Source organism: Triturus cristatus, chromosome 5_1 (genome assembly GCF_964204655.1).
Source record: "Triturus cristatus chromosome 5_1, aTriCri1.1, whole genome shotgun sequence".
NCBI lineage: Eukaryota > Metazoa > Chordata > Amphibia > Caudata > Salamandridae > Triturus > Triturus cristatus.
In genome coordinates, this window is record NC_140587.1 from 293,035,447 (window position 1) to 293,052,841 (window position 17,395).

General features: G+C 47.2%; 1 protein-coding gene across 1 annotated transcript in view; it reads left to right on the forward strand.

Annotated features, from left to right (window-relative positions):
* WASHC5 (WASH complex subunit 5) overlaps positions 1 to 17,395 on the forward strand; it is a 330,547-nt gene that overhangs the window by 131,219 nt on the left and 181,933 nt on the right. The window contains exons 17-19 of the mRNA XM_085604961.1: positions 1,406 to 1,486; positions 2,259 to 2,360; positions 3,110 to 3,289. Of these exons, the coding sequence (XP_085461087.1) occupies positions 1,406 to 1,486; positions 2,259 to 2,360; positions 3,110 to 3,289 (363 nt within the window). The remainder of the gene's footprint in view (positions 1 to 1,405; positions 1,487 to 2,258; positions 2,361 to 3,109; positions 3,290 to 17,395) is intronic.

Here is a 17,395-nt window from a genome sequence, read left to right on the forward strand (position 1 = left end):
TGTTCTGTAAATTAAGTAATAATTATTGACTAAAGGCATCTTTGTTAGTGTGCCACCAGAAATCACAACACAATAAATGGTTATTCAGGAAACATTTCGTAAGACAGACACAGTAAGTTTGGAAATCCAAAATTTCAAGGTGTTCTTTTTCTATCCTCCACCTGGGGTGAGACGTTGGGGGCAGTGCGAAGAAACTTAAGTGGGATGAATGTGGAGATATAGACTAAAAGTGCTAGAAGGGCAAATAAATAGAATAAGAAAGGGAGTTGATGAACAGAAAGGAGACGGATAACAATTGGGGTGAGCTGAGGCCAAAAAGATAGAAACATCCATTTTAAAAATGAGAAAAATAAAATATAGACTAAACATAAAATTTAAAACTTAAATGAAGCACGTTTTACATATATTCAGAGAAAAATGGCAAATGTTGCCCCTGTTCAGTTTTGTCAAGTAGACTCAATTTCTTCTCTTCTGGAAACCAGAACAAGAGTGTTACAATGTCCCAAAAACACACTAATGGGCACCCTTAATACAGGAATGCTCTTTTATGTTGATTAGCCACTCTCCGGTTTGAGGATATGTTGCTCCACATCAGGTTCTAGAGGGCAGATAGCTCTCCTGTAAACAGTTACTTTAAAGATTGGACTTCATCTCTGACTGGATTTCTTAAATCGAAGAGAAAGAGATAGAGGATTTCCTCTCCCCAAAGATACCATCATGTTCTTGTTTATCAGGACTCAATCTATGAGCTGGAGGAACCTGCCCATGCATACCTAGGAATTTGGGGTGCTGTCGGAGGATTTCTGACTCAGGCACCAGAACAATTTGAGAATACAGAGTCCACCTGGATTCTTGTATGGATATGTGTTTGACATGCCTAGATATGTCGTTTTGAATGGATGTTATTCAGCAACAGATTTCCAAATGGCATCATTCTGGTTACTGCCTAAAGTACAGAACGGATCTTGAGGGAGGTCCTATAAAGAGTTCTGAAGACTGAACATTTGTAATCCTAGGAAAAAGTGTGGGACATTGAGGGAGCAGACCCTCTAAGTTAAAGAAAATATGTAGATGAGACAGTTTCAAAAACATAAAACGCACACTGTACGGACACACTTCAGTGTACATGTGTTGTGAAAAACATGGAGCCATGTTTGATATGTATTGTATTCTGCATTTTGGCTTGGTTTACGGCATACAAATACCTCATATGTGAATACATAGACTGTGCACATGCCATACAAAATCTGATATATCCTTAGGTATTTTACTTCTATTAATCAGTGGTATGCAGCAAGTCCTAAACATAGCCTCATAAACACCCATTAAAGTACTGTACTTGTAATGGATCAGATCAATTGGGTATTGACTGATGATGCTTCTCTTCCTTTGTTTCCTCAAATAGGTTGCCAGGCTCACTCACGCCATCTCAGTTTTTACTGAAGGAATTCTAATGATGAAAACTACTTTGGTTGGTATAATCAAGGTAATGCTTCCATGTACGGTTTGTGGGACAGCTGTGTTTATATGTAAGAAATATTTTCTCCTTAATGATGCTTAATTATTTGCTTAAAATGTGGTCACACTTTTCTCCTTATCCAATACAGCAACATATGTTTCCAATTCCCACCAATATGCCAGTGGTAGAGCCTATTCTTTCTCACTGAGACATTCAAAATTGTGCTCATGGCTTCTCATTGCAAATACATTCTTTTGAAGATATTGTGCCCAAAATATCTCTTGTGTGCCCGAATTTCTTTTCTGAAGTCAACAATTAAACTTCCTGCAACTCGTATCTTCAATGCTAAAATTAATGAAGTTAGGCTGTTGCTTCCGAAGCATCACTTGTGTCCGTATATATCTGCAGTGGTTCCTTATCATTTATATCCAATTTGTTTTTACCTAAAACATCTGCACAATAAATAGCTTTGATAATCAACCTTCCTTTGTTACTATAGTTGGTCAATTTCTTATTTTACCCTTTGTTGTAATGCAACACATGTAATGATGTATTAATGCATTTGTAGAGTTCATGTTCACCTTGCAGCCGCTTGTCACTGGGATTAAATAGTTCTGTTATTCTAAAAGCCTTCCTCATTGAGATGATTTTCAGAATGTTGATACCCTGCACAAAAATGCTTTTAAAGTTTTACCCTCCTTTTTATTGCACATAACATAAAAATTCATTTGATTTATGGTTGTACTTGAAAAAAATACTTCTTCATATTTTTTAACCTTAATTCCATATGTTATTTCAGGTGGACCCAAAGCAGCTGTTGGAAGATGGGATCAGGAAGGAGCTTGTTAAACGCGTTGCTCTTGCTCTCCACAAGGGTCTGATATTTAACCCTAAAGCAAAGGTATCTTCCAGTGTGTTCTTGTATTCTCTTTAGGTGCAGGACTGTTATACAGACCAGTTTTCCATCTTTCACCACATTCACTACAATATCTGTGACTAGTCATTTACATATTTATTGTATTTGTGGTGTGAATACCTCCCTTGATGGATAGGAATGTGCTATTCAGCCAACTCCTTCTATTTTGAGTTGTGAGAGATGTTTCAGAGCAAAGTGGAAAAATAATACAAGTGCAGGTTCTCTTGATCTTGAAAGGTTTGCTGAGAGAAGCAACTGGGTTACATTAGATAAATTGCGGACAGTGGTGCTATTGGTTTGTTCTTCCAAAGTACTGCAGAGGTAGGGTTTTTTCTCCATTAAAACACAGTGTTTTTTTTCCTCACAAGATTATAAAATAAGCAAGCTTGCTTTTCAGTTTCCTTCTGGGGGGCTACCACATTTGGTTCCCTGCTGTTTTCAATAACAAGTGTGTCCCACACTTGTGGTACATAAAATATAAAATACTCTACTCCTCTTTACCAGAAGCATGTGGATTGGAGTTTATAGCAGATCAGGCATTAAGGACATAGCTTGTTTGGTTGTAGCATTTCCAAGGAAGCATTGTCTATAGTTTAACAATTTGTACCATTCTAAATCCAATATGTGTATGTGTTTAAAAAAATCACATGATGACATATTGTCGCATATAGTCATAAGATATTCAAATAATCAGGGGATATGAACTTTTTTTCTTAAACTATTCTTTTTTGCAGTCTAGCGAACTAATGCCTAAGCTCAAAGATATGGCAGCTACCATGGATGGATTCCACCGTTCCTTTGAGTATATTCAAGATTATGTCAGTATTTATGGCCTGAAGATTTGGCAGGAAGAAGTGTCCAGAATCATCAATTACAACGTGGAGCAAGAGTGCAATAACTTCCTTAGAACAAAGGTATTGATTCCGTTAAAAAGGTGTTTCATATTTGTAATCTATTAAAGCATGTGTTAGAGTTCCCCTTTATTGGGCAAGTAGATTGAGATTTATCTAGATGGTATTACAAAATGTGGATGTGGCCCAAACTTCATGAAGGTGATATTAGTTAACTGTGCCCTGCCAGTAACTAGGATCTGTGCTGGTCACCACTTAAGTTTTCAATTTCCACCTCTTATTAAGGTTTAAAAATGGGAAATACATTCTAGAGAACAGAGTTTTTTTTTTTTTTTTTCTAAAACCTTTAGTGACACAGCTATTCAGCCGACAACCCGGAGGTACGGCAGCTTTAGAAACACAGCACATGCGAGCGTCCACATTTCACTGACAGGAGAGTCAAAGGTTCTGTTTTAAACACATACCCAAACCTAAACACAAGCAAGGCGATAAGTACTGTAAGCACCAAAAGGGGTTACCATCAGGGGGAGCGAGCCCCATTTAGTCCAACAGACACAGGTCTATAGTAAGGGAAAGGAGGGGAAGTCAGAGACTCAAGAAGACAAACACATACCAGCAAGGAGTACAAAGCCGGAAAGAAAGCTAAGGGGAGAGCTGCTCCTCAGGCGGGTCCGGGTCTGGGGGCAGGCATATGCCCCCTCTGTACTGGTTCCATCGCCCCCATACAGAGTGCCATTTCCGAGGGCGCCCTCGAGCACAATACACTGTCTTCTCCCTAAACATGCTCCAATCCATGTTTTCCATCCACGCTGTCAATGTAGGAGGCCTAGTAGAGCCCCACAGACGAGTGATGTCGCGCTTGGCTACCATGTTCCCTAGGGTCACCCACTGAGTCTGTGCCGCGTCGTGGTCAGTAGGACCCCAAACATTCAGGAGACAACACCGCGCCTCAGGCTGCATGACGATGCCCGTCACCTCCCCCATCACCTCGTGGATTCGCCTCCAAAACTCCATAACAGCACCGCATTCCCGAATAATATGTAGGAAGGTGCCCACCATACCACAGCCTCTCTTACATAAGCCCTCCTCAGAGAAACCCATATTGTCAAGACTGCGGCACCAATATCTTCACGGAGGCAGAATGATGCTAGCTCCCCTTGCCCCTTCTCCGGAACACACTGCGTATGAGCAGCTGCTCCAGATGGGGGGAAAGGGGAATGGGACAGAGAAGAGACACTCGTGCTGGCCTGGACTCCCTCCTCAGTCAGGTGACGATTTCCGGAGGATTCCTAATGCACAGATGGGAACATCATTTCAACTTAATGCCTCAACTTACCCCCTAATCACTACGGTTCCAGTTTATTTCCTTCCCCCCCTTTGCCTACCAGGTGTCTGCAGGAGTTTTGCTTCTCTTCTTATGATCAGAGGTCCACTTCTGATTAGATTAAGTGGATGACCTAATGCACAGAGGGATAAATACAGGTTAAGTGATCCTATTCTAAATCTCTATGCTCTCTGCTTACAGTATCCTTCCTTCTCTTCCCTCTCTCTTACCTATTCTCTGATCTTCCTATCGTTACCTCCTTCTGATAATGCTTGGTGTAGTCCAAAAGATGAAAGTTTAGTTCAGGAGAGCTTTAGCTTTTGAAGGATTATCCCTGCTCCACTGTAGCTCTGCTTCACGGCTTGAAATCGCGCAAAAAGGGACAGGGAAGGAAAACAGTAAGGAAAGAATAGGGAAAGCGCAAGGGAGGCAAGGAATTCTGTGCTGCAGGCGTAAGTACTTTCAGTCAAGAACGAGGCATGCGCTGCAACAACAGTCTAGTGCTTACTTGCTTCTTGTGACAACTGGTTGGCTGACAAACTTCGGTCTCCTTCTCTCGACGGTAAGCCTACCGGAGCAAAGGAGACACGAGATATCTTGTTCTCAGTAGCTCGACGATAATCTGTGTATCTGGATTCTGCTACCCTTTCTGACTCAAGAAGGGCTAACGGATTTCTCTGACTGGAAACGCTCTTCTTTTGACGTGCTCATTCACGACCTCCCACTTCATGAGTGTAGGTCTGGGACAAGAGTTCCTTCCGCGTGGTTACACACGAAGGTACAAGACAGACGCTCTGACTGGAATAACTGAGAGCCTTCCGCAAACACAACCTCTCTCAGACTTAGGCGAATTGAAGTGCGCAGTGGAACGTTCTTCCATGGCGCGCGAAATCTCACTTCCCGCGAGACTTCCAACTCCCTTCAATACTGGGGTAAACTAGGCGGCCATCTTGTAACGGTCGACCTACAAGGAACAGCAGACCAACAGTTGCAAAGAGATGGCTTAACGATGACTCGATGTCTTTTCAGAGAGTGATTACTTAGAGTCATGGCGTTCACATAGTTCCTGACAGTACCACCTCTCAAGGACCGATCCATCGGTCTCGGTTTTAGAGGATGCTGCATATGGAATCGTCTTATCAGTTTGGGAGCATGAACATTCTCAGCTAGTTCCCAAGACCTTTCTTCGGGTCCATAACCTTTCCAGTCAATCAAGTACCATAACTTTCCCCTACTCTTCTTTGAATCCAGAACCCCTTTTACTTCATACTCTACATGTTCGCCCAACATCAGAGGGGGTGGAGGTTTCTGTAATCGGAGATTAGGAACTGTTTTCTTCAAAAGGGACACATGGAACACGGGGTGGATCTTTAACTGAGTAGGTAATTTCAGTTTGACAGTGACTGGACCCAGTATTTGTTCAATTGGAAATGGGCCTATGAAACGAGGCTGAAATTTTCTATTTCCCTTCAGTCTAAGATGTTGTGAGGACAACCATACGGAATCTCCTACTTGATACTGGGGTGCCTTTCGCCTGTGCTTATCTGCCTGTCTCTTGTATCCCTCCTTAGCCTTCAATAAATTGCACTCTGCTGACTTACGAGCTGAATTTAAATCTGACAATAAATTGTTGACTGCTGGAACCCTAAAATCTCCTTGACTACAGAAAGGATTTGGGTGCTGCCCATAGTTTAGGAAGAAGGGAGAATATCCTGTGGAAACATTTTTTGCATTATTATGTGCAAACTCCGCCATCCATAACATTTCTGACCACTGGCCACCCCGATCCAGAAGGAACAGACGTAAATACTGTTCCAACTCTTGATTCACCCTCTCCGTCTGGCCATCTGTTTCGGGGTGATAACTGGTAGAATGTCTGACTTCCACTCCCAATCCTTTCAAAAATGCCTTCCAAAAGTGGGACACAAATTGGGGACCTCTGTCGGAAATAACAATCTTTGGGACACCATGAATCCTCACTATGTTTTCCCGAATGAGTCTGGCTAACTCGGCAGCTGAAGGAACCCCTTTTACAGGTATGAAATGACTCATCTTGGTAAAGGTGTCGACCACCACCAATACTGTGTTATACCCCTTACTCAAAGGAAGGTCGGTAATCAAATCCATTGTAATAGTATGCCAAGGTTGATTGGGTGTGGGTAGGGGTTGCAAATACCCTTGAGGAGCCTGCCTATTTGACTTTCCCCTGGCACAGAGTTCACAGGCTGCCACATACTCTTTGATCTGAGAATTCATGTTGGGCCACCAAAAATATCTCTGAATTAGGTCAATAGTCTTCGAGATTCCCTTATGGCCTGCTAGAGGATGGTCATGGCAGTCTTTCAACACTAGTTCTTGAATTTTCGTAGTTGGTAGATACAGCGCTCCCTTTCGATACGGTAACGAATCCTTGATGATTCTGCCTTCTTCTTGGCTAACCCACTCTGCCATTTCTGCTGCAGACATCTGTTTCCCGACTTCTTCTTTGAACTCAGCCAGAGATAAGGTGCACACAAATTTAGATGCTGGAATAATAGGCTGCGGAGTAACGGAATGTTCAGAACTTTCTGTTTGAATCCTGGACAAGGCATCTGCCTTACCATTCTTGTTTCCAGGTCGATAAGTAATCACAAAGTCAAAGTCTGCGAAGTACAAGGACCAACGCAGCTGACGCGGAGTTAAGGTTCTTGCAGATTTGAGGAATTGGAGATTTTTATGATCAGTATACACGGTTATAGTGTGTTTCGCCCCCAGTAGATGATGCCTCCATTCCCCAAACGCATCCTTTACTGCTAACAGTTCTTTTTCGGCAATGGTATAGTTAATCTCAGCAGGATTTAATTTTCGAGAGTGATATGCCACTGGATGTAACTGTCCAGTTGATTTGTGGCGTTGGGACAAGACCCCCCCAACTGCTTGATCTGAAGCATCGGCTTCCACAAAGAAGGGTTCAGTGGGATCCGCATGGAGTAAAATAGGCGCAGTAGTAAAGCTGTTTTTGAGGAAACGAAAAGCTTGTTCAGCCTCTTCTGACCACTGGAACTTCACTCCTTTCTTGAGTAGTCTGGTAATTGGAATGATTTTCTGAGAAAATCCCTGGATAAATCGTCGATAGAAATTAGCGAATCCCAGAAATCGTTGAATCTCCTTGATATCTTTGGGGGAAGGCCAATCAGCAACTGCTTGCACCTTTTTCTTCTCCATTGTAAGGCCTCCAGGAGACAGCACAAATCCCAAGAATTCCACAGTCTGTACGCTGAAAGCACACTTTTCCAGTTTTACATATAGTTTGTGCTTATGTAGTCTTTCAAGAACTGTTTTGACATGCTGAGGATGTTCCTGAGGATCCTTAGAATAAATCAAGATGTCATCCAAATACACTACAGCAATTCGATCCACCAAATCATTCATGATGTCATTTATAAAGTGCTGAAAGGCCGCCGGGGGATTACATAAACCAAATGGCATCACTTGGTACTCAAAGAGCCCATACTTGGTCCTGAAAGCGGTCTTCCATTCGTGACCTTCCTTCATGCGAATAAGATGGTAAGCACCACGAAGGTCCAATTTAGTGAAGATCTTGGCGTCTTTCAGCTGATCTAAAAGGTCCGAAATTAAGGGCAGAGGATAACGGTTCTTAACCGTGACCCGATTGATTGCTCGATAGTCAATACATGTCCTCAGTGATCCCTCCTTCTTAGGAATGAAAAAAAGTGGGGATGACACTGGGGACTGGGAAGGTCTGATAAATCCATTAGCCAGGTAACGGTCCAGGTATTCTTTTAGATAGCTGTTCTCGGCTTCAGTCAAGGCATAAATCCGACTACATGGTAGCATGGCCCCTGGTTCCAGGTCAATGGTGCAGTCATAGGGACGGTGTGGTGGGAGCCTCTCTGCCTCTTGCTCACTGAAAATTTCTTGGAATTCTTGGTATTCTATTGGAATCTTCGAGGTGTTGACCACTCCGATAGCTCCTCCACCAAACGATAACAAAGTGGATAAAGAAGGCTCCAAGGCAGAAGTAGGATCAGCGAAACAGTGTTCCGTACAGAATGACGAGTCCATCTCCACAATGCGATCCTCCCAATTGATTGTAGGATTATGCAAGGAGAGCCAAGGAAGCCCCAAAATGATCTGAAATTGTAGAGCATCAATCAAGTTGAAATGAATGGTCTCACGGTGACCATTGGATTGAATTAATTCCAATTCTTCTGTGTGATGGGTAATTGGGCCAGAAGAGAGATTAGTTCCATCGACTGCTCGAACTGATTCTTTACATTCCTTGCGAATTGCTTGAATCCCCATCGCATTTGCGTACTTGATATCACAGAAGTTGCCCGTGGCTCCAGAATCAATCATAATGGCCACACCAGTAATCTCCTTTTCTCGAAACTTAAGAACCATTGATAAAATCAAATGCGGGGTCTGAGTCTGCAAGGTGTTCATGATATGATGAATCTTTGGAGCCGAATCTACCTCTTTCACCACCTGAGCGACTCCGCCTACAGATGGTTTTACAAGTTTCCCGAATTGGACAGCTTAGGCCTTTTTGGGCACTCTCTCACAAAATGCCCCGCTCCTCCACAGTACATACACAGTTTCTTTAACCTCCTCTGTTCTTTCTCTTCTTTGCTGAGGGGCCCACGAATTGACCCAATCTGCATTGGTTCACTTTCTGCACCTCCACCCGGAGATTTGCCAACTTCTGCTCTTGTTCGCTCGAATCGTGGGAAACTCCAACGAAAATCCTTGGTCTTCTTTTCTCCTCTTCTCTCGGAACTTCTAAAGTCGATCTCTAAAACCAAATCCACCAATTCAGAGTAGTTGGTGGGTCGATTGGGAACCTGTGCCAAGGTGTCTTTTATATCATCCCTCAACCCCCGATAAAATAAGGCTGCTCTTTTCTCCTCAGGCCAATTAGTCTCTACTAATAATTTATTGAATTGTGTTAGATAGGTGATTAAATCCCTATTCCCTTGGCGCAATTCTAATAATTCATTGTCCGTAGCCTGGGACACTCTACGTCTATCAAAAATCCTAAGGAATTGTGCTTTAAAATTGTCCAAATTATACAAAAAGGGGTCATCTCGGGCAACTAAGGGCATGGCCCAATTTGCTGCATCCCCTCCCAGGTAGGATAAGATAAACGCAACCCGTGACTGAGCATCAGGAAAGAGATTTGCTCGACACATGAAGTGTAAAGAACACTGAGTGAGGAAGAGTTGGGCCTTTTGGGGATCTCCACTGTATCTTTCTGGGGGAGCTAAAGGAATAATGGGAGAAACCGAATGGACCACCTGAGCTACTGTGTGAGGGTCTTGATGTGGGAGTGAACTACTTGAAAGTTTTTGAGCAGGTGACGCCCCGGCAGAAATTTCACTAACTCTCTGAGCTAATTGAATTGTTTCCTGTCTAGACATTACTACATCTTGTCTTAAGGTCTTATTCTCATCCTTCAGGACCCCTAGATCTCTCTGAATTCCCTCCAACATTTCTCCCAAAGCTTTTAAACTAAACCCCTCCGCCATTCTACCCGGGTGAAGAACACTCTTTTAGGGCACTTCAATCTGTTAAGACTGCGGCACCAATATCTTCACGGAGGCAGAATGATGCTAGCTCCCCTTGCCCCTTCTCCGGAACACACTGCGTATGAGCAGCTGCTCCAGATGGGGGGAAAGGGGAATGGGACAGAGAAGAGACACTCGTGCTGGCCTGGACTCCCTCCTCAGTCAGGTGACGATTTCCGGAGGATTCCTAATGCACAGATGGGAACATCATTTCAACTTAATGCCTCAACTTACCCCCTAATCACTACGGTTCCAGTTTATTTCCTTCCCCCCCTTTGCCTACCAGGTGTCTGCAGGAGTTTTGCTTCTCTTCTTATAATCAGAGGTCCACTTCTGATTAGATTAAGTGGATGACCTAATGCACAGAGGGATAAATACAGGTTAAGTGATCCTATTCTAAATCTCTATGCTCTCTGCTTACAGTATCCTTCCTTCTCTTCCCTCTCTCTTACCTATTCTCTGATCTTCCTATCGTTACCTCCTTCTGATAATGCTTTGTGTAGTCCAAAAGATGAAAGTTTAGTTAGGAGAGCTTTAGCTTTTGAAGGATTATCCCTGCTCCACTGTAGCTCTGCTTCACGGCTTGAAATCGCGCAAAAAGGGACAGGGAAGGAAAACAGTAAGGAAAGAATAGGGAAAGCGCAAGGGAGGCAAGGAATTCCGTGCTGCAGGCGTAAGTACTTTCAGTCAAGAACGAGGCATGCGCTGCAACAACAGTCTAGTGCTTACTTGCTTCTTGTGACAACTGGTTGGCTGACAAACTTCGGTCTCCTTCTCTCGACGGTAAGCCTACCGGAGTAAAGGAGACACGAGATATCTTGTTCTCAGTAGCTCGACGATAATCTGTGTATCTGGATTCTGCTACCCTTTCTGACTCAAGAAGGGCTAACGGATTTCTCTGACTGGAAACGCTCTTCTTTTGACGTGCTCATTCACGACCTCCCACTTCATGAGTGTAGGTCTGGGACAAGAGTTCCTTCCGCGTGGTTACACACGAAGGTACAAGACAGACGCTCTGACTGGAATAACTGAGAGCCTTCCGCAAACACAACCTCTCTCAGACTTAGGCGAATTGAAGTGCGCAGTGGAACGTTCTTCCACGGCGCGCGAAATCTCACTTCCCGCGAGACTTCCAACTCCCTTCAATACTGGGGTAAACTAGGCGGCCATCTTGTAACGGTCGACCTACAAGGAACAGCAGACCAACAGTTGCAAAGAGATGGCTTAACGATGACTCGATGTCTTTTCAGAGAGTGATTACTTAGAGTCATGGCGTTCACATAGTTCCTGACACATATGGACCAGCCTGGGCCCCGTCCCGTAGACCCTATGGAGTATTTTAAGCTGCACCAGCCGCAGGCGCGCGGGGATCGCGACCTCTTTGGGAGAAGAAACTGCATACTGCCAATCCTCATCATCTAGTTCGAGGCCATCCCTGGTCCATTGATCGCGCAACCCTAGAAGAAGATCCGCCCGAACATTAATTAGTTTCTTATAAATAAGCGAGATCGTACTCTCTGGCATATGGCCATCCAGGATCCGGTCCTCTAACGGAGAGGACTCCGGCACCTTCTCCCCTTCTACAAGAACTGACCGCAAGGCGTGGCACACTTGAGCGTATCGGAAGAACTCCGTGCTCCCTAGCTCATATTCCTTCTGCAGCTCCTCGAATGACTTTATCCTACCCTTAACCAAAAGGTCTCCAACCCTGGATATACCGATCAGGTCCCATTTCTCAAACCCTTTTGTATGCCAAAGCTCTCCCAGAATATCGGAGTCAAACAGAGGGGTGGCAAGGGTAAGCTTACCCTTCCAGCCCAGTGAATCCGTCGCCACCTTCCATACATGCACGGCCACCCTGGTGGGCCCGTAAGGGTTAAGTCCGACGACTTCGAGTACAACGCTCTGTGGTAATTACCCCCACGTAGCAACCATCGGTCCATGGCGAAGCCGGGGCTCAGTGCTGGACCATATACACCATGGTTAATCGCGCTCAACTGAGTGGTCCAATAATAACGTTGAATGTCTGGAAGCGCGATACCACCGTCGTACCACGGAAGCGTCAACTTAGCAATCGCGATACGCGGACGCCCTTCCCACAATAGCGCGCGCTGGTGGCTTTCGACCTCACGGAAATAACTGGCCGGGACCAAGTCAAGGGTATTCTGCAGGGCATAGAGGAAACGGGGAAGAGACATCATTTTAAACAGGGCGGCACGGCCAAGGAGGGAAAGCGGCAACCGCCGCCAGCCCACCACGTCCCGTCGCAAACGTGCCAAGGGAGGAAGCAAGTTCTTCTCGTATCGTAAAATGGGGTCGGTGGAAATATAGATCCCCAAATACAAAAAGCCCTGCTGGGCTATCTGGATCGAGCAGTTAGGCGGGACATCCCCACAAAGGACATACAGGTATGACTTCCCCCAATTAATGACAAGACCAGAGTTCCTACCGAAAGAAGTCAAGACGTCACAAACCACTATCAGAGATTTCTTAGGCGAGGTGAGGTATAGCAGAATATCGTCGGCGTAAAGTGAAATACGGTCTTCGTGGTCAGGCGACCAACGAATCCCACGTATATCCGGGTGCCATCGTATCCACGCCGCCAGCGGCTCAAGAGCAAGGGCGAACAACAGCGGCGACCGGGGACAGCCCTGCCGGGTGCCTCTCCCGAGCTCGAACGGTGCCGACGCCCGCCCGTTCACCACGACGCTAGCAAGAGGCCCCTCATAGAGCAACCTCACCCAGCCTACAAATCCAGGCCCAAAGCCGAACTTGGCTAGCACTGCCCACAGGTATGCCCACTCCACCGTATCGAAGGCCATCGTGGCATCGAGGGACGCCACAATAGCCGGCTTTCGCATCGTGCCCGTCCTAGCAATCACTCCATGGAGGCGTCTAAGATTCAGTGCAGTGTTACGGTGCGGGATAAAGCCCGACTGATCCGGGTGGATCAAGTTGCCAAGCACCCGGACCAGGCGGTTAGCAAGGATCTTAGCAAGGATTTTCGGCTCGGCGTTGAGAAGTGATATCGGCCGATAGGAGCCACACTTGTCCCGGGGCTTACCGTCTTTATGTATTACCACAATCGTCGCCAGCCGTTGATCGAGCGGAAGAAACACATTCACCCGCGCCTCCACGAACATGGCGCGCAGGTGAGGAGCCAACTTATCCGGACGGAGCTTATACAGCTCAATCGGCAAACCATTTGGGCCCGAAGCCTTACCGGAGCGCAACGCACGGATAGCACACGCCACTTCGTCTACAGTTATATCTCCATCGAGGTCATCCCTATCAATGGCAGAAAGGCAGGGCAGAGCGATATCACGCAGAAGGTCACACGAGTCCTCAGTCGGCCTATCCGAGACCGAGGTGTATACCGTACGAAAATAGTCCGAGAAACACTGAACTATACCGTCGGGGTCAGTGACAACCTCTCCCCCATCCGTCGACTACTCCGGCACCACTCGATTAACGCGCTCTTTTTTATCCAACCACGCCAGCAATTTCCCGGCCTTATCACCAACATCGTACAATCGACCCTGCTGCTCCCTATTGAGGGTCTTGGCAGCGTTCGTCACCAGATCCCTATATTCCAATTGCTTCAAGCTCAAATTATGCAGTGTGGCCGGTGCAACATCCTCTTCCAAGGCCACTTCTAAAGCCGCTATCTCGTCCTCTACTTGTGTCACCTCGGCGTCTCTCCGCCGCTTGGCGGCCACTACCAAGGAAAGGGCCTCCCCTCTCAATACAGTCTTAAAAGCTTCCCACAAGGACACCGCAGATTCAACTGAACCCTGATTATCTTGAAAATAGTGATCAACAGTCTTCAGCAACGCACTGCGCAGCTTGGGGTCACGAAAGTACCAGGGGTTAATGGGAGCCACCCTGCCCCCCACCACCCGGCCAATATCCAGACGGGCCGACACCGGCGAATGATCAGATATGCCCCGTGCCATGTGCCTAGCCTCAGATACCAAAGAGGCGTGCGCAGTCAGAGTGAGCAAGTAATCAATCCGAGAGAGACTCCCGTGGGCCCCGGAATGAAAGGTATATTGTCTCTGAGTGGGGTGCCGTAGCCTCCAACAGTCTACCAGACCAAAAGTATCTATAAAGTCGGGAAGCCACTTCTGAGCACCCCCGGTGTCCCTGGGCGGGTACCTATCGAGCATTCCAGAACCAACCGCATTGAAGTCTCCTCCCACCACTAGCATCCCTTCGGGGAGTTCCAACAAGGCCTTGCCCAGATCAGCAAACGTGGAGGCCTGCAGGGCAGGAGGGACATAAACAGAAACCAATACCAACGTTCTGCCCTCCCACCTCCCCGCCACAGCCACAAAGCGCCCCCTGTCATCAGCAATGGTGGAGTCAACCTCGAATGGTAGGGAAGCTCTAACAAGTATGCCCGCACCCCTGGAGCCCGAGGAGAACCCCGAGTGAGCAATGAATTTATAACCCTTTCTGTTAAGTGCATAACACGTATTCCCTATAAGGTGGGTCTCCTGCAGGAGGACCACATCTGGCGAGGTCCGTTTCAAGAATTGCAGGACTATCCCCCGTTTAATACGATCCCCTAAGCCATTAACATTCCAGCTAATTATGTTTAAGCCCCTATCCCCCATCCCCAAACACAAAGAGACCTCCACCCCCCCCGGAGAACCACGATCGGACAATACTGACAACCATTGCTACGCCTTGCAAGAAAAAAACAACCCCCAACAACAACCCCAACATCCCGAATCCCCCCCCCCTCCCTGCACCCCTGCGTCAGCTTACAAAGCCCCCCCAACTTGCAGTGTGCCTGTCGCCCTATCAAAAAACAAATCTACAAAAAGTACCCCAAGGGAGGAAAGAGCTCCTATCTTCCCCCCGCCGCCCTCCCATTACTGCAGTAGGGTGCGAGTCACTGTCCGGGGCTGAGTCAAAACAGACCGACACCGGAGGTATCACTTCTGTCCATCCCGGTCGCCTTCCGCTCCATCCACGCCTGTCCTGTCCTGTCGCCGAGGGAGCGCATCCAACCAGTCCCCTGCCATGTCCGGTGATTCGAAGAAGAAAGTCCGATCCTCATACACCACACGTAGCCTGGCGGGGAAAAGCATGGCATACTTCAGGTCCATCTCCCTAAGCCGCCGCTTCACCCCCAGGAAACTCTGCCTCTGTTTCTGCACCATCTGGGTGAAGTCAGGATAAAAGCTCACAGAGGCATTCTGAAAAGGCACCGGGCCTGTCACCCTCGATGCTTGCAGGATAGCGTCTTGATCCCGAAAATTAAAGATCCGGGCGACAATCGGCCGCGGGGGGGCTCCCACCTTAGGCCGTCCGCCAGGCACTCGGTGAGCCCGCTCCACCGCAAAAAACTTGCGGAGGCCCTTAGGCGCAAGATGATTCACCACCAAGTCCTCGACGAGTAAATCCACGGAGTGCTCCTCCGCAGTTTCCGGGACCCCAATAAGGCGTACATAGTTGCGCCGGGCCCGACCTTCAAAGTCTTCGAGCCGGCGGGCGGAGAGGTCATTCGCGGTTCGTAACTTACGAACCTCAGCCTGGAGTTCCGAGACATCGTCCGCGAGGCCAGTAGTCTTGAGGTCCAGGGACTTGACCCGCTCATTGGTTTTGCCCAGGTCCGCGCGAATCAAGTTGACATCCACCAAAATCATGTCCACCTTGTGCGCCAGGGTCTCGAACTGTCGCCCAATCGAAGATTGCATCCCATCTATCGCCCCCTTGATATCCTGCAATGATAACTCCGAGGCTGGGGATGAATCGGCCTTCTGTGCGTCCAGCGACTGTCCCGATCCACCAGGCGACCCCTTCTGCTGGGCATAGCGATCCATATTGTTGGATTGGGTATAGCCTCCCCGCCTGGTAGTCTTAGACTTCGACTTGTCTGCCTCCGATTTGGTCGACATCTCGAACAGCAGGACGGTCAGTCGCAAAAAGACGTCCCTCACTCAGCCAGAGGAAACAGGGTCAACTAGGACTTCAGCAGCCAGCCAGGACCGAGCGGAGGTCTTCCAGACAACAGGGGATCTGCATGAAGCACTCCCAACCCAGAGCAAGCAAAGGGCGAGAAAGCGAAAGTGAAAGTGCAGCGGCATCCGTCCGTCAGTTCACACCTCCCAAGGCCGCTGTTGTTCAATTAGTGGCCGGGCATCCTTCCAACGCAAGCCCCTGGCATCCTTCGGAGGTAGGCCGCAATCTTCCGCCATGCACAACTTCGGTCCTCGGTGGGCGATCTTAGCCCGGACAACGTCAATCGCCCCAGCTGTGACTCATCTGCAGGATTCCGTGCATGAAAATCAGGATTTAGGACAGGATGATTGCAGGAGGGCGCGAGGGTCGCGGGAGCTCAAGGCTCACGCGGCCATCTTGGTCAAGCGCTGAGAACAGAGTTTTTAAACTCGTTCCTCTTAGCTGCATTTATACCACCAACCTGTTTTAGGTTTTGAGGTTGTGGGGCCCACTGACATGAACTGGCTGGCCCTCCACCTAAATGGGTGGACGAGAACAAGAGTAACTACTTTTTTTTTTTTTTTTTTTTTAAACCTTTATTTATGTCAGTCTGGAACACAGCTATTCAGCCGACATCCCGGAGGTTCGGCAGCCAATTAAGTACAACACATGGAAGTGTCCATAGCTCTGGTACAGGAAAAAACAAAGGTTCCGTTTTTTAAACCAACCTAAAATAAATAACACAAGCAAGGCAGTATACACAATAAACTCGTGCCAGTTCCCGATGGGGGCGCGGCCCCATTCCCAAAATCAGAACAAAGCCACCGGTCGGGTGGATGAGGGAGAAGCAGAGGCGCTAACATTCTAGCATATAGTCATCATGAAAATCTCAAGTTGGAAGTGAAGCTAGGGGGAAAGTTGCTCCTCTAACGGTTCAGTGGCCGGGGGCAGACATATATCACCCCTATACTGGTTCCATCGTCCCCATATCTTATGCCATTTCTTAGGCCGCCCCCGGGCACTATACACCGTTTTCTCCCTAAACATGCTCCAGTCCATATTATCCATCCATGCTTCCATAGCGGGAGGTCTCTGAGAACCCCACAGTCGCGCAATATCACGCTTCGCCACCATATTTCCTAGGGTCACCCATTGAGTCTGCGCCATCATAGTCAGTAGGACCCCAGACATTCAAAAGACAGCGCCGTGCCTCTGGCAGCAATGCGATACCCGTGACCTCCTGTATCACAACATGAATTTGCTTCCAGAACTCCGCGATCACACCACATTCCCATATGATATGTAGGAAGGTGCCCACCATCCCAC